Source organism: Penaeus monodon, chromosome 9 (assembly GCF_015228065.2).
Source record: "Penaeus monodon isolate SGIC_2016 chromosome 9, NSTDA_Pmon_1, whole genome shotgun sequence".
Taxonomy (NCBI): Eukaryota; Metazoa; Arthropoda; class Malacostraca; order Decapoda; family Penaeidae; genus Penaeus; species Penaeus monodon.
This window is the reverse complement of record NC_051394.1, coordinates 23,764,590-23,787,089: the sequence shown is the minus strand read 5'-3', so window position 1 is coordinate 23,787,089 and position 22,500 is coordinate 23,764,590. Positions and strand designations below refer to the sequence as shown.

General features: G+C 33.1%; 1 protein-coding gene across 1 annotated transcript in view; it reads left to right on the top strand.

Moving 5' to 3' along the window:
- LOC119576676 (diacylglycerol lipase-beta-like) overlaps positions 1-22,500 on the top strand; it is a 41,857-nt gene that overhangs the window by 6,927 nt on the left and 12,430 nt on the right. The window contains 10 exon segments of the mRNA XM_037924322.1: positions 1-92; positions 1,450-1,547; positions 1,715-1,879; positions 2,004-2,193; positions 2,487-2,610; positions 2,719-2,829; positions 4,775-4,919; positions 5,781-5,911; positions 8,483-8,599; positions 20,818-20,952. The exon segment at positions 1-92 is cut by the window's left edge and continues 41 nt beyond it. Coding sequence (XP_037780250.1) covers positions 1-92; positions 1,450-1,547; positions 1,715-1,879; positions 2,004-2,193; positions 2,487-2,610; positions 2,719-2,829; positions 4,775-4,919; positions 5,781-5,911; positions 8,483-8,599; positions 20,818-20,952 — 1,308 coding nt within the window.

Here is a 22,500-nt window from a genome sequence, read left to right as displayed (position 1 = left end):
ATTGGGGTGTGGCTGCTGTTCGACCCCATGATGCGACCGAACAGGCAAGGGCCTAATGAGGGTAGCTACCTTGTTGAAGGCGGTGCTTTAGGGTAGGCTTGTGTTCCCTTTTATCTTTTGTTCTTTTTAATTTTTTTTTAGATATAGAAAATTTTATCTTTTGCTTTTACCATTATTATTGTCATTGTTGTTGTTGTTGTTATTGTTATTATTATTATTTTTTTATTATTATTATTATTATTGTTGTTGTTATTATTATTATTATTATTATTATTATATTATTATTATTATTGTTATTGTTATTGTTATTGTTATTGTTATTGTTATTGTTATTATTATTTTGTTATTGGTATTATTATTATGATGATGATGATGATGAGGATGATGATGATTATGATTATGATTATTATGATTATTATGACTATTTTTATTTTTATTATTTAATTATTATTATTATTATTGTTGTTATTTATCATTGTTTATTATTATTATTATTGTTGTTATTATTATTGTTGTTATTATTAACCCTTTCCCGACGGGTAGCATTCATAGTGGCCCGGGCCCCGCTGCCGGGGGCTTATATTGTCGCCCTAGCATGTGTGACCACTCGTGCCAAATACCAGCATCCCTTGCCGTTTCTTCGTAATACTACGAAGATATGTTGTATTTTCAGTTTTCATTATTTTCTAAAGTCTCTACTTGCCAAACTAGTTATGTAGACTCTATAGTTGATCATTATTCAGTCTATAGTCTGAATAAAATAAGCAGTGTGCGGCATCATGGAGTTGAAATCGTCGGTTTGTTGCTTTTTTTCATAGTAAAAATGAGAAAGTGTTAAAAATGACTTAATCACACTTTCACTGTCAGAAAAATAATATTTTGCTGTGATTGTAACAAAAAATAACTCATGGCATCTCCATACATACACCATGGCATGTACATACATGCCCCCGGCAGATGGTCCCGCCATGCCATGGCATGTGCATACATGCCACCTGTCAGGAATGGGTTAATTTTATGAGTATCATTTTCATTAGTATCATTACTATCATTGTCATTATTCTTATTGCTATTGTAATTATGAATAAAATTATCATTTGTTATATCATTATCACAATAGTATTGTTGTAATTCCTGTTTTTGTGTCTAATATTTTTGCTTTCTGCATTGGTAAAGTAGATGATATAATGAGACATAATTGTATTTTGTTATTGTTTTTTTTTTTTTGGACTTGCTTTTCTTTGAATTTTGAATGTAGAGTATAATTTGGAATGTTTCAAATTAGAATATCTGTAGTTCATATAATTTTTGGTAATTATATGGTTTCATCAGTTATGAAAATTTAATTTATGGAGTCTTAATATCAAAAGAAGGAGTTGTATATTCTAATAAATGCATCTTGAAATGCGGTCTTACTATCTTTTTTTGGGTGGCTGTTCCTACCATCAGAACTCACTACATCCAGTTGTGGGAGAAACGCTGTCGATTCCTGTGTTGCTTGACATCTAGGGATGAGAATAGCTCAGAAGCCTTCAAGAATGTTGCAGGTATGGCCAACTTAGAGGAAAGAATTTAGAGATCCTTCTATATTGTTAGAAGTACTGGTATTTTCTGCCCATAAAATTAAGGACTAATGATTTTCAACACTCCAGGAGTCCTCAAGACATGAGAGGGAGACTACCAGTCATGACAAACCTCTTCCCTTTCTTTCCAGATGTATTTGCCTCACTCTTTGAGGAGAGTGACCTTGTGGCCTCAGATGTGGCTGCAGCCCTGGTGCTCCTGCGTCTCAAGAGGAAGCAAGAAGAACGCCAAGAGGAAGCCATTAGGAAAAATAACCTTCACCTGCCTCTGAGTCGCTCCTCCACAGCAAGCATTGGTAAGGCATGACTTGTTGTGTGTAATTGGCAACAAGAATGTAATAGCAATATAAAACTAGAAAAAAGAAGTCCTGAAATAGTGTCTTTGAAATGTAAAAAAGGAAAGATTATTTCAACCAACAGGTGCCCTGCAGAGTGAAGGTGCATTACCCCACCAACAATCCCCTCGGCCAGAATGGATGAAAGTGGGCAGTGCATATCACTTCATGAAGTTTGCCTTGGCTTCCTATGGCTGGCCATGGTTTGTGTATGGCCGTTTCTGTCAGGCTTGTTGTTCCCTCTGGAAGCATCTACACTGCTGTGCAAACTGCAGGTGTGTCTGAGGATTGTTCTTTTGATATCAGTGGTGCTCAAGTACAAAGGGAGAAGGAAAGATGGATTAGGGGAACATTTTGGATCCAAAGAGATGATGCATGCCATGGGTTGGGTGTGTGCAGGTGTGAGTGCGTTCATGTGTGTTTTAGCATTTATTTATTTGTATATTTTTATTTAGATCTATATTTATAGTGATATATGAATATGATCCATTTTAACATTTTGTTTTTTATGCATGAGTCTGAATAATGAGGAAGCTCATTCTAAATTATCTTGATATATTTATTACAGGGCAGACCCATCCCTAGATGCAAAAGACAACTGTTGCCTATGTAATACAGCTGCGCTGAAAGCTATAACAGGGCTGGATCAAGACAGCATTTCATACATCACATTTCATAATAAGATTTATGAAGTATGTTTTTTCAAATTTTGTTTGTTTTTCTCTGTGAAAGACCATATGAGAGTATTTCATGGTATTGCACTGATTTTGTTACCAATAAATGCTATGTATTTTCTGTAGGTTCCATTTTTCGTTGCCATTGATGATGAAACAGAGCACGTTGTGGTGGCCATCAGGGGGACATTGTCACTTCAAGATGCTATTACAGACCTAACGTGCCAGTGTACAGAAGTAAGTTGATCAACATAGCTCCCTCTCTCCCTCTTTCCTTTTCATGAAATCTCTCCCTCCCACACTGTTTCTCATCTCTTTGTATCAAACTGTGCTAATATTAAGTTGAATTATAGTCTAGTCTTTTGGACTTCATACCATTTGTCTTTAGCCTATTGATGCTAAGAACACATGCATATATGCACTGTCTGCTGTGTTCTTGTTTTTTAACCACTTGGATCCAGATGTTTCACTTCCTGCACATGGCCTAAAATACAAGTATGAACCAAACTTGAGCAGTTACTCTGATGGGTAGGCCTGATGCACACAAACACTTGCATTGTGACAAGACTCCCTGCCTCCCATTTGCAGTATTATTTCACTTTTTCTGCATAAGCAGTTATATTATTATTATTATTATTATTATTATTATTATTTATTTATTTTTTTTTGTAATTTTTTTTTTTTTTGTACTGTCTGTATTTATCATTCTGTATCCATATGGTAATAGACTGTTTCCCTTGCACAGATTCCATATGATCTCTCTAGATAATTTAACCTTAGTGAATAATGATAACAGTAATTAACATTTTGTTATTGTGTCATTTAAAAAAAAAATCATAATATTCAATTTCTGTAATACAACCTGTGGCATTAGCCATAGTGGGCAGGAATAGGGTCCAGAGCATGCTCTTCCAGTCATGGCTTATGGGTGGTACATTCCACACTCATTTATAGACAGAAATAATGCAAAAGCCCTTCCTAAATGCCAACTGAGTTTAATCACCCTCCAGGAGCTTTATGCACTCGTGGAGAGTCATTCCGGTTACCCCAGCCTTCAGCTGAAATTCTCATGATAATAGTAACAAAAATAAGAACTTTATTTTCCAAAATTTCAAGGAATAAGTTCAAAGTTAAGATCAGATATGGTTTGTAACTGAATCTTTGGTGATCAAACAGTATATGTACCCAGTCTCATTGAGTTAACCAAGTAAATAGGAGTTGCTAAGCTGTCTTGGCCTATGGCAAGGTTTGTTTACATGCAGATGCAGACTCTTATTTGCTTGTCACACCTATGACTGGCTTAGACTGCTAGGGTCATTTATTCAGTGATATGCCTTATGCTTGGAAAACTGTACATGTTGTTATACAGTACATAACTGTTTTTATAGTTTGCAATAGGTGCAATAAATATTTGATTGGTTATATCAGTGTGGTATTACACTGAATTCCTGACAAATACTACTTGAATAAAAGTAATTTTGTTTCATAGGAAGTGCAGCCAAGGCTTTTGTTATATTTTTGGACTGAATATGGGAGGATCTATACACAGATGCAACATACTGTTGTTGTAGTGCAGCTATAAGCAACCATAGGTGCTAAGAGCAGCACCTCTCTCCCGACAGGTGGAACTTGTCATCTTACATTTACCACTTCTGTGGTAGCTGCACCATCATCTATATTTCCTTCCATCTTTTTTCTTGTTAATGTGACTCACATTTCACTGGTGACAAGATGGGGGAAACAAAGGAAATATTTTTGGTTGGCTGGCAGTGGGTATTGAGGACAGCCAGGAAGAAAAATAGATTCTTGTCCCGGAAAAATTATAAAAGTCCCCTTCATCTGTTACGTTAGATTGGCTAGGCCAGATATGCTGTAATGCTGTCATCATAAGCATACTGGAGCTGCTGCTGCTGTTAAGTATTTGGCCAGGTTTCTTTGCTGTATCTCATACATGTCACAAGAACCATCTTCACCAGAGGATTCAAGAAAGTTATTTTTGATATGGATAATTGGAGTGACACTGACACAACAGGTATCAGGTATCTTAACCCATTTAGCCATTGAGTAATCAAATTTACTAAGGAAAGAATACATGGTTTAGTCCACATAGACAGTGACAGAAGTAGATACCATTTGTGTTCAGAAGGGAAAGCACATTAATTATTTATTTTTGTTCCTGCAGGTGGAGGGTGCAGGGCTTCCAGAGGGTTGCCTGGCTCACAAGGGAATGGTTCATGCAGCCAAGTTTGTTCAACGCAAACTAGAGGAGACAAGGGCACTGAGGGAAGGCTTGGCATCACGTCCTGGGTATGGGGTCGTCATCACAGGTAAATTTTCTTGTTTCCCTTTTACTTTATAGTGATTATTCTTGTTTTGATTGTTCAGTGTTTTAGTGATATGAGTGATGTAGCATTTGATTCATTATGTAGAATTAGCCTTCTTTAGATTGCTGTTGCTATTTCATTCATTATTATTGTTCTTGTTATTATAATAAAACTAATGAATGTAATAGTAATTTTGAAAGTAATGATGATATGATAATAATAATGATAATGTTAATAATAGTAATAATGATAATAATAATGATGATAATGATAATGATAATGATAAATAATAATAATAAAATTAATGATGATGATAATAAGAATACAGTTCCAGCAGAAAGGTGAAGAATCATTTGACTTCCATTGAATGGTTGCGTGTCTGCCAACTTTCCGTGGTTACCATCCCTGCAAGTCCTCAGATCACATAATATTGGTATTTGGCAACTTGCCCTTAAGTTCCCACCACCACAGATTGTGGTCAGTCTAGCATGCTCAGTCTGTCATGTCTTATGGAACTCTAATGTATTTCATTTTGTAGTGGTGGGAGTATCAAGATTTGCCATGTACCAATATAATCAAATCTTAGCATTTGCTAATGTGGCAAGCATGGAATGTGGACAGACACTCAACCGCTTTTAGATTCCTTAGACTTTTTGTGGGTAGTGTAATTGTAGCTGCATTTTTGCTGCGGACGACATTAGAACAATACTTATGGGGGAAATAGGTTAAACCCTTATATATATATATATATATATATATATATATATATATATATATATATATATATATATATATATATATATATATATATATATATATATAAATATATCTATCTATCTATCTATCTATCTATTGTGTTTACAGGCCATAGCTTGGGTGCTGGAACAGCAGTAGTCTTGGCAGCTCTTATGCGACCACAGTTTCCCAACCTCAAGTGCTTTGCCTTCTCTCCGCCAGGTGGGCTATGCTCAAAGGAATTTGCCCTGGCGACTCAGGTAAACTGCTGTGTTGTTGGGAAGGAATTAAGCTCTTATGCAGATGATGACTGTAATGATGATTATTATTTGCTTTTTTCCTTTCTTTTCTTCTCTTTCTGTTTTATTTTTGTTCCCACAATTCTCTTCATCCCTCTCTCCTTTTTTTTTCTCTTTTTCTGTTTAATCTCTCTCACATTTTTTGTCTTTTTCTTTATTCTCTCTCTTTTCCTGCATTTCTTTTGTTCTTCTCTCACATCTGTCTTTTTCTCTCTTTTCTTTATCCTTTCTTTCTCTCTCTCTCTCCTCTCTTCTCCCCTTGTGTGTAGTATTTCAGGTACTTGTATATACAGTAGTTAGGAGGATGTTTACAACTCACAATGCTTCTTTGTTCTTGTATATGTCTTTCTGACAGGCATGGAAAACCTCAGTAGGGTTCATTTGATACAGCTGAACAACGGCAAATGCTCCCTATGAACTGTTACTCCTCTGTACATAGTAGTGAATAAGTGGTAGGTGTACCTAACAAAAAATATATAGTCAAAATTAACTTCAAAGTTTAAACATGCAAACTAATACTCTTAATATGCACAGGATACTCTTTTTCCTTTAGGTTATTTCTTAACTTTCTTTATCCATATTTGAGAGAATTGGCCTTCTTCTCAAGTTGGTTGTTGTTATGGTCAAAGTATAGTAATACTTACAAATATGTTGTAAAAAAAAAAAAAATAATAATAATGAATAGGAATGGATATTTTCTAAATCTTGTGTAAGAGAAGTATCAAAGGTAAAGGAACTGAGGAAGACAAAATCATCTTTGACCAAAGTCTGCTTAAATGAGATGTACATAAAAAAAAATTTAATTCCTCGTTTGATGCATGGATTAACCCATTGCCACTGGGAGGGCATGTACATATGTGCCATGCCTGCTGTGACTTTAATTTATTAACTTTGTGTACACATAGATGGCTTCACAAGTGCTTAGTCACCAGTGAGGCAAGTGTTGGTCATACCCGATTGGATCTGTGACCCTTTTCCTTGATTATATGTAAGATTTTGATTAGTTTTGTTAAGCCATCGAATCTGAGTGATGAGGACATCTCATCATGAAAAGAATTGGCTGATGGGCAGGTGACAGGAATGTGTTGATAGGGAAACATTTGGCTGAAGGCCAGGGTAATTGGAATGTCTTGTCATGAGGTATAGTTGTCAAATGGCAGGTGACAGGGATATCTCACTGTGAGTACATAAGGCTCTTGATTAGAGATTGGATTAGAGCTCTTTCATTACATCCACTAGGAAATGAGGGTAAAATGTACTATCCATGAGCCATGTATGGAACAGTGCTGACTCCAAGGAGGACACAATTTCCATGTGAAGGATCCTGTTCCTGCCTGCTGTGACTGGTGGCACAGAGTATGTTGAAATTTAATAATGATAATGATAATAATAATAGTAATAATAATATAATAATAATAATAATAATAATAATAATAATAATAATAATAATAATAATAAAGAACACCATGTTACTAACTTTTATTGTTATTGCACAGGGGTGTAGACTACCTGGAGATATAATATGGAGTCTGCTAAATAAAAAGTCTATTACCATATAGATACAGCAAAACAAGTGACAAATATAAACCTTAGAAAAATGGGAAAGCTGCAAAAAAATGCAGAAAGTGAGTTAATAGCAATTTTAAAGGGGAGACAAAAAGTTTGATATCATGCATGAGCATTTGTTTAGGCTAGGCCTATAAACCACACACCAAAGAGAATCATCAGTCAGATAATCTTAATCTGGTCCTCATATGAGCTGCAAGGCACCTGAATTCACTGGGTTTATAACATTATAAGAACTGTAATGTCAGTAATGATAATGACAGGATGTACTTTGTCAGTATTAGAAAAATAAGCTTTATCTTGAAAATTCAAGGAATGGGGAAATTATTTGAAGCCAGGCAGGCATACTAATTGACTTAGTGAATAAGCACTTGTAGAGCCATCTGTGTGACAAAATTCATAAGATAACACCACAGTGGGCAGTGCATGTACCTAGTCTGATGAGTTAACATGATTTTAATCTTTATAAGTTGAATTCAAGGGTTTTGTTTAATTTCATTTTCTTCATGCAAACTATAAAGAACTAACAAGAATTTTCTACCATTTGTAAACCCTTATCCCAGACAAAGTTCTTTCTGTAATAGTTCAAATTGCTAATGATATATGTATTTTCATTATTCTCATTTTCTATAATAAGGTCGAGGTTTTTCCATTAGAACTTCAAAATGAGTTCGTGATTTTGTTTGTAGTTTATGAAAACCTCATTTCATAGCCATAAGTGGAGCGAGAGCAATAGTAACTCAAGCCTTAGTTAAGATAGAATATCTTTGTCATCTGTATTTTCAAGTAACAGAATGGAAGTTATGCAGCAAAATATGTCATCCATCTCATATGATTTGTTTTTCACTGCTAATATTATTAAGGTTTTGGAGATCTCTGTTGAAGAATAGGGATTATTATTCTTCCCACAGAACCAGATTTTCTGCGTAGATATATATTTTTACAACCCATTGTTGCAAATTGCAGAGCTTTGTGATGTCAGTTGTTGTGGGTGATGATCTTGTGCCTCGTCTGTCCATGAATTCCCTCCATGATCTACGCTACAAGATCATGTGTGTCCTGAACACTTGCAGACAGCCTAAGGTAATTTACATTCATGATTTTCAATGTTATAGAGACCCTGATAAGCAATCTTTGAATCTGTTGAAATGTATTTTGATTTTGGAGTTGATCTAATCTTGATAAGAGGTAGACTTTTCTCAAGGATTTTTCCTCTTTGCTCTGTTTGCTGGTAAGAGTTTGATTTAAGCTTATTTCTTTCCCCATAATATGTAATATACACTTCGATATTTCATCTGTATTTTTCTTATAATTACATATTTTTATGAATTATTCTACTGGATGTTAACCCACTAGCGATGGGTCCTTCTGAGTGCCATACACCCTACTTTCCGGGTGGCAAATATAGTGGCAAGTGGCCACTACCGGGGACCCCTGTGTGGGCCAAGCCAAGGGCGACCAAATCAGAGCGTAAGCTCTGGTTTTATGCCCCATTTATAGTTTATGCTTTTGATAACCGAACATGATGTTTTGCATGCTTGTAAAGTTGAAATGCAATCTTAGCACTTGTTGCAGTGGTTGAAAGTTTTAGTATAGAGTTCAGATTCACTTTTAATGCCATGTGCATTACTGTCAGTAACATATTTACCAACATATCATGAGGATAAATGAGTTTTTATAAAAACTGATTTATTTTTTTAAATAAAAAGGAAATCAAAGGTTTTTTCCTTTTTTGATTTTTTTTTCAAAAGATTTTTTTTTTTTTTTGTAGTTTAAAAATTTTTTCTGCCTGGGGGGAAGAGTGAAAACCCTTATTTAAAAATTTGTATTTATTTTCAATCGGGGAAATTTCCAAAAATTACCATTTTTTTAATTGTTTTAACGGGAAAAATTTTTTTTTGGGCTCTGTTTGAAAAAATTTTTTTTTCCCAAACCAATTTTTGGGGAAAAATTTTTTAAAACCCCATTTCAAAGCGGTTTTTTTTTGGGGGTTATATCTTTTGCTTCCGCCATGATTTTTCCGTGGGAAAGTATTGCCCAAAACCTTGGAGAAAGTTTTTTTAAACATTTATTTTAATGTTTTTTTAGCCCTTAAACCCCCCCCCCCCCCCAAAAAAGGGGGACATTTTTTGGGGAAATTTTTTTCCCCCTTTTTTCCCCCCCCCCCCAAAAAAAACCCCCCCCAAAAAAACCCCCCCCCCTCTTTTTTCTTTTTTTTTTTTTTCACCCCCCCCCCCCCGGGCCTTTCTTCCCCCCCCCCCCCCCCTTTTTCTCCCGGGGGGCCCCCCCCCCCCCCCCCCCCCCCCCCCCAAAAAAAAATTTTAAAATTTTTTTTTGGGGTTTAAAAATAGATTTGCTCTCCACATCCCCTGGGGGATTAACCTACTCATTTCCCCCGGCGGGCCGAAATTTGGTTGCAATTTAAAAGGGCCCCATGTGGGGTTTTCTGAGCGTTTTCGTGGTTGGCCCTTTCTCAAATCCCCCCCCGGGGGGAAACTTTGGAAGGGCCTGGTTCCCCTCCGGGCCTGGATCCCCGCAAAGGCCTTAAAACCCTTCCTGTCCCCCTTTGGATTTTAGTTGTTTTTTAAAAAGGGCCATTGCCCCCCAACACGACCCCTTTACCCTGAAACTTTTACTACCAAGGCTTTTCCCCCACATTGCAAATGGCAGTCAACAGTTGGTGACAGTTTTCGCCCCTTCCCATAAAGGACAGCCCCCTGTTTGCTCTGTGGAAACAACCACCCCCCCCCCCTTGGGTCCTTGGCATGAATTTTTTTCCCCCCCTGCCACATTAGTCGTAGTGACTGCAAACATAAAAAAGACGGGGAAAATTAGCCGTTTTAAAAAATGATCCTCCCCGGAAACCCCCAAAACCCCCAAGTCCAGCACCTCTTTTGTGGATGAAGGCATGTCACCATGTTCCTGCCTGTGTCCCTTAAGCAAACTTTTAACTTCAACCAAACCCGCCCTCTTGGTTGGGGTTTTTAGGTCTGAAGCCTAGCCCCCCAAAAAACTTCCACAAAAGCCATCTACACAAGCCCGCCCCAGCAAAAACGTTAACTGAAACAATCTTGAGGGAACCCGATAGTCGAGCTTCTCATCCCGCCCTGGGGGTGGAGTCCTTCCTTCAAGTGGGTGAAAAAGGGGGTGAGTCGTCAAATGTAAAAAATGTCCGTATTCAGACCTCAGTTTCGGGAATTGGGGGGTTTTTACCATCCCCTTACCCCAGGATACCAAGGTATGCCATGATCTGCCGGGAAAAGGGTCCACTTTTTCTGTTAGGTGGGGACTTCATCTCTTTATCACCAAAAAACTTTATGTCCCCGGGGCTTTTTTTTGTACATCTTTTGCCCAGATGTGATGGTGGTTGCTTTCTACTATTTTGATGTACTGGTTTCATCTCTTTTTGGGGTTTTTGTTTGGGGAGTGCCCACATTATGGCTGGGTGTGGGAGGTGAGGTAAGAGATCAACGGGGGGGGGGAGGCTCCCCCGTCGCTAAGGGTGGGCAGTTTTTTGGGGGCTGCTGGTTGTTCTCTCTAGAGGGGTTTTGGGGGTCTGATCTCGTTTTTGGGGGCGCTTAAGTAGACGAGTGCTGTTTAAAACGTGCAGGGGAAAGAGGGGACTGTGTCCAAGACATGGGACTGGTAGGACCTGTGTGAAACCAACCTGGGGCTTCGCTGACTTCAGGGTTGGGGGGGCGTGCTGCTCAAGTACTCCCCCTCCAGAGATGACAAAGCGAGTGAGCAAAAAAACCCAAAAACACTCCCGGGGGCACCGTATATAAATGGATGGTTGCGCATCTATTTTTGGGTTCTGGTGTCTAACTCTTGGGAGGTTTGTTGGGGGTATAGTGCCCCCAGTATGGCTGAATGTTTTATGGTGAAGTCGGAGATCAGCGGGGGAGCCGGGAGGGTCCCCCTCGGTAAGGGCCGGGCAGTCCTTGGGTGGTGTTCTGTTGCTCTCTGCTGGGATCGTGGTGTGATCCGTTTCGGGCTCTGCGCTTAATTTCAAAGCGCTGTTAAAAAGCGGGAACGGGGGGGCCCCGCTGTTTAATGGGTGGACATGGGTGGACCTGATGTAAACCAAAAAGGGAAAATACGCTGAACTTCAGGTTCGGGGGGGGCCTACCCAAATGGGGGAGAGCTCTCCTATCAAAAATTACTTATTTCCACGGGTGAACACCTGCAGACAGGGGAAAAACGTCCCAAAAAGTTCCTTTTACTCTTGGGTTTCTAGAAAATAGTTTTTTATATAGTATTTTATGTAATATATGATATAATGTATATATATGTTAAAAATATGTTTAAAATATGATATTATGTATATATTTAAAGTTTATTATATTTTTATTTATATATGTAATTTTATATATTTGTAATTATGTATATAATGATTATATGTTATATAAGTAATTATTGTATTATATGTATATATATAGTTTATTATGTAATATAATGTATATTAAAAGTATATTAGTTTTATGTTTAAAATTTGTATATATATTTAATAATTTTATATAATTTTATATTATGTTTATAATGTATTAATATGTAATTTTTATGTTTAAAATTTTGTTATAATGTATATTAGGTTATATATTTTTTGTATTTAATATTGTTATTATTGTTTTATAAATAAACATATATTAAAATATTATATATGATATATGGTATGAAATGTAATTAAGCGAAAGATATAAAATTCCTATACTATAATCTAAACTAAACAAATTATAACAAAAAGAAAGAATATATAAAAAAAAAAAGAAGGGGAATAAAAAGAAAAAAAATAAAAAAAAAAATAAAAAAATAAAGAAAAAAAAAATAATAAGAAATAATATATAAGAAATAAAAATTTTTTTAAAAAAAAAATTTTTTTAAAAAAAAAATTTAAATTTTAAAAATTTAAAATTTAAAAAAAGAAAATAATAAAGGAAAAAAAAAAAATTTTTTTAAAGAAAAAAGAAATTTAAAATATAAAAAAAAAAAGAAATAAAAAATAATATTTAAATAAAAAATAAAAGTAAATTAGAAATAAAAATATTTATAATTTTTTAAAATTTTAAAAGATAAAAATTTTAAAAAAAAATTTTAAATTAATATATTAATTTAATAGATAATATTATAAGATAAAAATTATAATATATATATAATATATAATAATAATATAAATATAAATAATAAGATATAATAATTATTTAAAAATTTTTATATTTTAATATAATAAGATAATTTAAATATATATATATTATTATAATATAATATTTTTATACATAATATTTTTTAATATATATTATAATAATTTATAATATAATTATATAAATTTTTTATATAGAAGAGAGATAATATAAAAAAAAAAAAATAATTAAAAGAATTTTAATTTTAAAAAAAAATAAAGTAAATAAATAGTTTTTAAAAAAAAGATAAAAATAAAAATTTTAGAAAGGGAAAAAAAAAAGGGGAAAAAAAAAAAAAAAAAAAGAAAAGGGAAAAAAAAAAAAAATTTTTTTTTTTTTTTTTAACCCTTTTTTTTTAAAGAAATTTAATAATAATAAATAAAGTATATATATATATATATATATTTATAAATAATTTTAAATACTAATATAAAGATAAAACTATATATAAAATAATAAATTATATATATATAATTTTTAATATATATATAATAAATTAAAATAATTTATAAAAATATATATAATACTTAATTTTATTATTAATATTAAAATTTTTTTTTTATTTTTTTTTTTATTATATAAAAAAAATAATTTTGATATATATAGAAATATATAATATATATTATTAATTTTAATAATATATTAGTTATAAAACTATATTAATTTTTTTTTTATTTTAAAAAGATATTATTAATTTAAAAAATTAATATAAATTAAAATATTTTTTATTAATGATTATTTTAAATATAAATAGTATATATATATATTTTATTTTTTATATATTAAATTATAAAAATTATTTTAATTTAAAAGATAAGATTTATATTATATATATTATTTTAATTATATTTATAATTATAAATTTTTTATATAATTTTATTATATACAAAATGGTATTTTAAAATAAATAATAATAAATAAATAAATATATGATTTTAATAATAAAAGTAATATTATTTTAATTAATATATTTTAAATAAAATATTTATTTAATAATTAAAATATATATTTTAAATATAATTTATATAATATAAATATAAAATATTAATAAGTATTATATATAAATTATTATATATTTTATATATATTATAAATTTATTATATATAAATAAATTTATACATATATAAATATTTATAAAATTTTAAGAGATAAATTTTAATAGAATAAAATTTTTATTTTATATATATTTTAATAAGAATAAGAATATTTTATAATTTAAATATATTTTATAAATATATATAATTATATATTAAAATTTATATATATTTTAATATATAATTATAAATTATATAATAAATTTAAAATAAAAAAATATTATATAAAATATAATATAAAATAAATAAAAAATTATTATAAATAAATATATAAAAATTATTTTAAATAAAAAATAAAATTTTATTTTTATATAAAATTATATATTATATATTAAAAAATTAAATATTTTATTATATATTTTTATATATATAATAATATTATTTATATATATATATATATAAAAAAAATATATATATAATATAATAATATATATAAAATAAATTATATATAATAGATATATAATAATAATTATATATATATTATTATATATATATATATATATAAAATATAATACATTTATATATATGTATATTATATATATATAATATATATTATATATATATATATAAATATAAATATATATTAAATATATAAATAGCAAAACATCTTCCGTGCTGATACAAGGGAAAAAAAAACCCAAATACAAAAAACTAGTTTTATTGAAAATGAGATACAGTTTCGAAATCCCCCTGGACCCATTTCAGGTCTAAAGAGGAAAGGGAGAGGAGGGGGTATAAAAGGGGAAAGGGAGGGGAAACGCGGGAAAAACAGGGGGCGGGTGAGGACAGACGAACGGAAGCAGAGGGGGGCACATCAGGGGAGAATCGGGCGGACTAGCGCCGGGGGCCCCGGCATCGGTAGAAGGCGGGGTAGGGAAAGAAAGGAGGCTGCCGCGGAGAAAAGCCGCGTTCAATTTGAAATTAGGCAGCGCTTTAAAAAGGGAAGATTACCAGTTACGGGAGTGGACATCGGCGGAAGGAAAACAACCGCGTTTTGGACCAGTCCATCTATGGCAGTGTCCCATGATGGCAAAAGAGGGCGTTATTGTTGTGTCCCCTGGATATGCGTATTTATTTTGAGACGACGTTGGGTAAGACTGGCCCCTTTTCGCAAAGTATGTTTGTCACAGGAGGCAAAAGGGAACAGCATAGGGCCCCCCTTGGGGAGGAAGGAGGGCTAGTAGGACCAGGTTCGACGGAGAGGTTCCCTGGCGAAAGACAGCCTGCAGTGAGAGGGAAGAGGGCGACGGAGAGAGAAATTTCCTCGGTAGGGCAGGCGGAAAAAGGGGACGGAAATGAGGAGTCAATTTAGGAGGAGGTCGGATAAAAGGGTACCCCGCGCCCTGGAAACGCGGCATCGAAAACAGCCCGGGTAGCCCATTTTGGAGAAAAAAGCGAGAAGGAAGACGATCTCCCCATCCGGGTTTACGGGGGCCAGATGCGAAGGGGGGCAAAAGGGGAACAGGAGGGGCAACCCCTCCTTCCATGGGGGAGGGTGGTATGAGAAGAAGTGTATGAAAACCCACTATGCATGGGTTTCCTGTATATGGAGAAGGAGAAGTGGTCAGCAGAGCGATGGATAAGGTGCCCAAGAAAGGGAAAGCCCTGTTGTAAACCCCCCCCCTTCCACCTTGAAACGGATGGAAGGAGAGAGAGAGTTCAGCGCAAGGAAACCCGGAAAAACAGAGCAGGGTCATGAGGCCAGAGAGCAAAGACGTCGTCGAATCCCCTCAGCCAGATGAGGGCCAAAGGAGAGGAAGGGAGAAGCTCAGACTAAAGAATCCATGAACGGGTTTTGCCAGGACTGGGAGAGGGGAGACCCCATGGCAACACCGAACGTCTGAGAGTAAAAACGCCCTTCGAAAGAAAAAGGAATTAGAATCCCACAAGACGAATCAGGGGAGGAAGGCGTCGGTGGGCAGGGGAGACGAGGATCCTCTGCAGGGATTTCCCCTTGGAGGAAAAGCCAGGAACACAAGGGGACCTTGGTAAAACGGGGGGACCAAGCCCAACCTTCATGGTCACGGTGAAGCCCCGAACGCGGGAGATGAAGTCCTGAAGGGCGCAGGGAGCGGGAGAGAAGGTCCCCAAGAAGGGGAGTGAGACACTTTGCCACCCGGCAGCAAGAGGGGGCGTCCAGATCCCGGGAGGAGATGATGGGGCGCAGAGGCACGGCCGGTTATGGGTTTAGGAAGCCATAGAAATGAGGGAGCGGGGGTTGAGACCCTAAACCCTCTGGTATAGTTTCGCCTGGGAAAAAACAGGCTGCTATTCTTCAGGCATAGTGGTATTACAAAAAACTTTTTTTCATACCCCCCCCTTTTTTTTTCCATGTGAAGAGGGGGGGTTTTTTGCCACCTCGCCCTTTTTCCTTCGCGCCTTTTGCTCTTGACCCCCCGTCCTGGATAGAAAATCTTTCCTTCGCCCCTTTTTCCCCTCACCCGGGGCATTTTTTGATCCCTTTCCCGGGCCGGGGACCTTTTCCGCCCTCCAAAATTGATCCTTTTCCTCCCAGGCCAAACCTGGTTTTTTTCCCCTCCCCTCTTCCCCCTTAAACCCCTTTTTTCCCCCCCTCCCCCCTTTCCCCTTTTCTCCCCCCCCCCCCTATTTTTTTCCCCTTGGACAAGCAGTACTTTGGCGAAACAGGCGCCAGTTTACCAAGGTCGGTTAACAAAAGTACGCTAATCCGGGGGGGACAAACAAAAAACGCCCTCTTTTTCTCAGTGGGACATGGCCACAGTGGGACTGGTCAGCAGCGCGGATTGTGTTTTTCCTTCCGCGTGTCCACTCCCGTGACTGGTGGAAAACTTCCTTATAAAGCTGCTGCCCAAATTTCAACTTGAACAGCGGCTTTTCTCCTGCGCAGCTCCTTTCTTTCCCTACCTCCCCCTTTCCGTTTTGCGGCCACCCGGCGCATAGTCCGCCCCCATTCTCCGCCCCGATTGACCCCCCTCTGCTTTTGTTGTCGTCCCACCCCCCCCCGTGTTTTCCCCCCGTTGCCTTCCTCTCTCCTTTTATACCCCCCCTCCCCTTTTTCTTCAACCCGAAGATGGAACCCGGGGATTCGAAAAGAGCCACCAAAAATTAGTTTTTTTTTTGGGGTTTTCCCTAAAAAAAAATAAAAAAAAAAAAAAAATATTTTTTAAAAAAAAAACATGGGAAAGAAGGAAAAAGAAAAAAAATTAAAAAAAAAAAATAAAAAAAATAAATAAAAGAGATAAAAAAAAAAAATAAAAAAGAAAGGGAGAGAAATAAAAGAAATTTAAAAAAAAAGATAAAAAAAAGAGAGGAAAGAAAAAAAAAAAAAAAAAAGAAAAATAAAATATATATATATAATTTAATATTAAAATAAATTTTAATAAATATATAAAAAAAATAATTTTATAAAAATAGATTAAAAATTAAATAGATATATATATAATTATATTAAATATATTATATATTTTAAAGAAAATAATAATACTAAAAAAATAATAATAAAAAAAAAATATAAAAATTAAAAAAATAAAAATATATAAGAAAAAATAAGGATAAAATTAATAAAAAGATTTAAATATATAAAAGAAATATAAAAATAAATTATATAAATAATGTTATAATATATATAATTATAATATATATATATTATAAAATAGTATATATAAATATATTTTTATATATATGATATATATTTAAAATATATATAATTTATTATTAAGTTTTATATATTAAAAAAAATAAAATATATATTAAATAATAAAAAAAAATATATATATGAGAATAATAATAAAAATAGATAAATAATATATTAAAAAAATATATATAATTAAAATAATTAAATATAATATTTAAAAATAATAGGGGTTATATAGATATATATTTTTATATATAATATATATATATATTTATAAATTTTTTAATTTTTAATTTTAAAATATTATATATAAATATAAATATATATAATATATATATATTATATATATAATATTTTTAAATAAACAAAAAAAAATATATATATATATATAATATAAATATTTATTATATATATATATAATAATATATATTAATATTAATATTATTTTATAAAATATAATATAATAATTTTATATCTTTTTTTAAAAAAAAAAATTTATATATTTATTATAAAATATAAATTATTATAATATAATTTTAATATATATATTATAATTTAAAATTATTATATATAATATATATATTTATATATATATATTATATATATAATTTTATAAAAAATATATAATAAATATATAAATTTATTAATAAAAAAAAAAAAAAAAATAATATAATAATATTATATAAATTTTAAAATATTAAAAATATAATTTTTAATAATATATTTTATAAAATATAAAAATTAAAATAAATATAAATATTAATAATTTAAATTTAAAAATAAAATTAAATATATATAAAAAATAATAAAATTTAAAATTTAATTATAAAATAATTAAAAAAAATAATAATTTAAAATTTTAATAAAAAAAGAAAAACAAAACCCCAAAATTTATTAAAATTTTAAAATTAAAAAAAATTAAATTAAATATAAAAAAAACATTAAATTTTTAAAACCAAATTTTAATTAATTAAATTTTTTAAAAAAAAATATAAAAAATTTAAATAAGAAAAAAAATTTTTTTTCTTTTAAAAAGTATATAAAATTTATAAAGAAAAAAAATCAAATTGTTATTGAAATTTGGAAATTTAATAAACCCCCCCCCCACTTAAAAAAATAAGGGCCAGGAACCTTGGGGCGTTTGCTTTATAAAAAGTAAAGGAAAAAGAATTTTAGATAAAAATTTTTTTTAAAGGGGGGCAAAAAAAACAGGAAAAACATCCCACCCCAAAAGGGGACTCAAATGGCCAAAGGGTTTTTCCCAACCCCTTTCTTTTATAGAAAAAAAAAAATTCCAATTTTAACCAATTTTTACCCAGAAAAGGTTAATAAAACCCCCAAAAACATTCCCCCCCCTTGGGTTATAAGAAATTCTATAGATTTTTTTTAAAAAAAAAGAAGGAAGGGTGCAAAGAAAAAGCATTTTTCCTCATCCAAAATGCTACCCAAAATGGCCCCCTTCCAAAGGCAGTTCCTTTTTTTTACCCCCGGTCCCCCAAGCCAAGTTTGGAAAAACTCTTTTTTAAACCAGGGTTTGGTTTAAGAAAGTAAAACAAAGAAAACCCCAAAAATGGTTTACCCCCCCCTGGGTTAAATTTAATAAAATTAAAATATTAAAATTTTTTTTTAAATTTTTAAAAAAAAAAATTTTTATTTATTTAAAAAAATTTTTTTTTTTCAATGACCAGGGGAACAAAAGCAGACAGTACCAGTTTTTCCTTTTTTGGAAAAAAAAAGGGGATTACCCATAAGGCCCAAAGGGTTCTTGGGTTTTTTGAAAAAAGGAACGAAATTCCTTTCCCCCCCTTTCCCCCTTTACCCCACTGGGGTTTCTGGGGAAAATTTTTTTTAACAATTTTTAATTTATGGCAAAAGCCCAAAATTCAATAAAAAAAATTTTTTTCCCCCCCCCGGGGGCTTTAAAATTAAAATTTAATTTTTTTTTTTTGGGGCCCCTTTAAGAAAAAAAAAAATTTTTTGGGGGTTTGGGTTTGGGAAAGAAAAAAGGGTTTTTTTCCCCCCCAAAAAAAAGAAAAAACCCCCAAAAAGGGGGGGGTTTAAAAAAAAAACGGGAAGGGGGGGGGGGGGGGGGGGGGGGGGTTTTTTTTTTTTTTTTTTTTTTTTTTTTTTTTTTTTAAGGGGAAAATTGTTAAAAAAAAAATGGGGGGGGGTTTTTTTTTGGGAATCTTTACCAAGACTTTGGACTTTGAGGTCGGTAAGCTAAAGTGGAGGTCTAGCCAACCGCATATTTAGATCTTTCTGTCCTTTACAGATGTATCCACACAATCAAATTCAGAATCGAAACAGTAAGGATGGTAATGTCAACTGTATATATGAAAGGGCAACTGGTTGGTTTCCATTCATCTCAAGGGTGCTTACTTCCAGGTGCCGATACATCAAGTATCTCAGGTTCACATGGAAGAATCAATCTTTTCAGTTTTGGGCCTTCTGTTTTGGTCTCTCCACAGTTCCACAGGTATTCACGAGAATAATGGCTCTGGTTTCAGTGGCTTAACATTGCCAGGAAATTTGCCTCCTTGGATAAGTAGAGGACTTGCTAATTCAAGCTGCCTTTCAACAGGAAGCCCATGAGGCAATAAGTGTTCTCACCTATCTGCACTCCACACTGGGGATAATAATAAACTGGGAAAAATCTTCAGTAGCCCCATTTCAGATGAAGGCAATTTTGGGGATGGAAATTCATTCTCCTTTGAAGGTTTTCCTGACACAGAAAAGACTAAAAACTTCTTTTTCATTTATCAGCAACAGCTGTCCACCAGCCAGAGAGTGGATGATACTCTTAGGCCACATTGCCCTTCCTCATCCACTTGATACCAGGAGTAACACCATGTCAGACATGTCCAGCCAAAAGTTTGCAGACTTTGTTTTTCTGCAACAAAAATGTAACATATGAGCCTCTGCCATGAAAGGCAAAAATGCTATGCTAAATGGCATTTGATTTGACTTGTCTGATGACCAAATCCTTTGAGACATTATCAAGGCATGTTCAGCACAAGTCAGCAGACCAGTTTGCAGGACACCATCATGAGCTGTGGATGTAGTGCTTAAAATTCATTTTTTTCCACATACTGGTTTCTTATATATGCAACTGTCCCATCCTTCCCACTCCATTCCATGTCTCAATAATGAATGGCTAGCATATTGTGTGGGAGAACAGGGTTGCCAAGACAGCGTAATACGAGTTAAGATTGTTAAATGTGGGAATATAAACATAGCTGGATAATATGCTAGTTCAGGAAACAGGTAAAGAAAAAAAGTTCATATTAATTATGAAAATGAATGTGATCTAGTTCATAGCAGCCTAATCACCCTGAATAATATGCAGTGAGACAAATTTAGTATTTTGTATTATTTTATTTTGTTTATATTTCCTAACACTTCAATTCCTGCTTGCAGTATCGTGTGCTGGCCCAGGGATGCTGGTACATGCTCTTCGGCATTTCCTCATCATCGCTGGAATCGGTTAGTACTATCGAGAGTCCATCACAAGATCGTCCGCTCCTTGCAAATGCTGCAAATGCCTATACTTATGTAAGTTCTGATTCTGTTTGTGTGTGAGTGAGCCTTGGTTCACAAACCATTTGCTTTGTTTCAAGTGGAAAGTGGTTGTCTTCTTGGTAGTCTCAGTCTTTGATTTTGCTTCAGTTGTTGTAGTTGTTGTTGTCATCATTATGATCATCATTGACATCATCATTATCATTATTCCATCTCACTTCTTGTCTTCATAGATGGATTTCCTGATTTTATTTTAAATCCAAAGTATGTTTATATTAAGGTAGGCTGTTGGGTAGACTTTTTTTTTTTTTTTTTTTTTCTTTTCTCTCTTTCTTTCTTTCTTTCTTTTTTGTAGGACCATAAAGGATATTCTGGTTTGCTAGAAAGTTCCTTCACCCTTGATTACCAAAAGTGATATCAGGAGAAAAAATAAATACTTGCTGTTGCACAAGATACCATCAAGGTTTATGAAAGATTAAAGTGAATAACATTTAGACTGTTGGGCTTGTTCATTAATTTTTGTGAAGCCACAAAAATTACCTGGTCCCCCAGCCACAAAACAGGTATGATGTTTAAGTTTTACTCATGGTTAAATTTTGGATTTTCGCATTTGAAGAGCTTAATTTTCTGCTCCAGAAAATGTATATCTCTATGTCATCTCAAATACAACGAAGGGCAGTTGAGTGCAAAGTTGAGAAAATCATCACAGTTACCCCTTGCGTATGAATGAAGGTAATAAAATAATAATCATATAAATCAATAAAATTAATTTAGATGTATTTATAGTTATTTAGAGTTGTACATAGTAAAGAGACAATTATATACCTAGAAGTAATTGTGATATATATTAGTAAGGTGTGTGGAGGGGGAAATGTGGCAGGAGAAGAAGATCTAGGGATTGGCTGGATAAAACATACCATACAGCACCAGGGCCCATAGTCATAAAATATCTCAAGTTTAAGATTCTGTCTTAGATCACAAAATGGCAGATAGTTGATTTAAATCACTAATTATAAGATTTAAGACTGTAAAACTCATCTTAACAGAATAGGTATGAAGGTGTTTTAGGACTAGAGATGACACTTGAGTTTCATATATATATATATATATATAGATAGATAGATAGATAGATAGATAGATAGATAGATATTGTATTTACATAATATATATATTAATATATACATATATATAGTAAATAAATGAATATATATATATATATATATATATATATATATATATATATATATATATATATATGAATATGTATATACTTGTACATATAGATACCCTACCTACCAAGCCCTGAGAAAGCTGAACTCTAAGCCCTCCTCGCAGATGACTTCAGTCCGATCAGCGGATGGATGGATCATCTCAGATCATGTTGGGGTTCGTGAACGTTGGGCTGAGTATTTTGAGCAGTTGTACCAGGTAGACCCTCCAACAGTTAGCTTGGATGCAAGCAATCTCACAATACCTGTGCCAGACCCACCCATCAGTGAGGAACCTCCTACCTTAATGAAGGTTAGGATGGTGATTTCCAAGCTGAATGGGAAAACTGCAGGCATAAGTGATATCCCTGCTGAA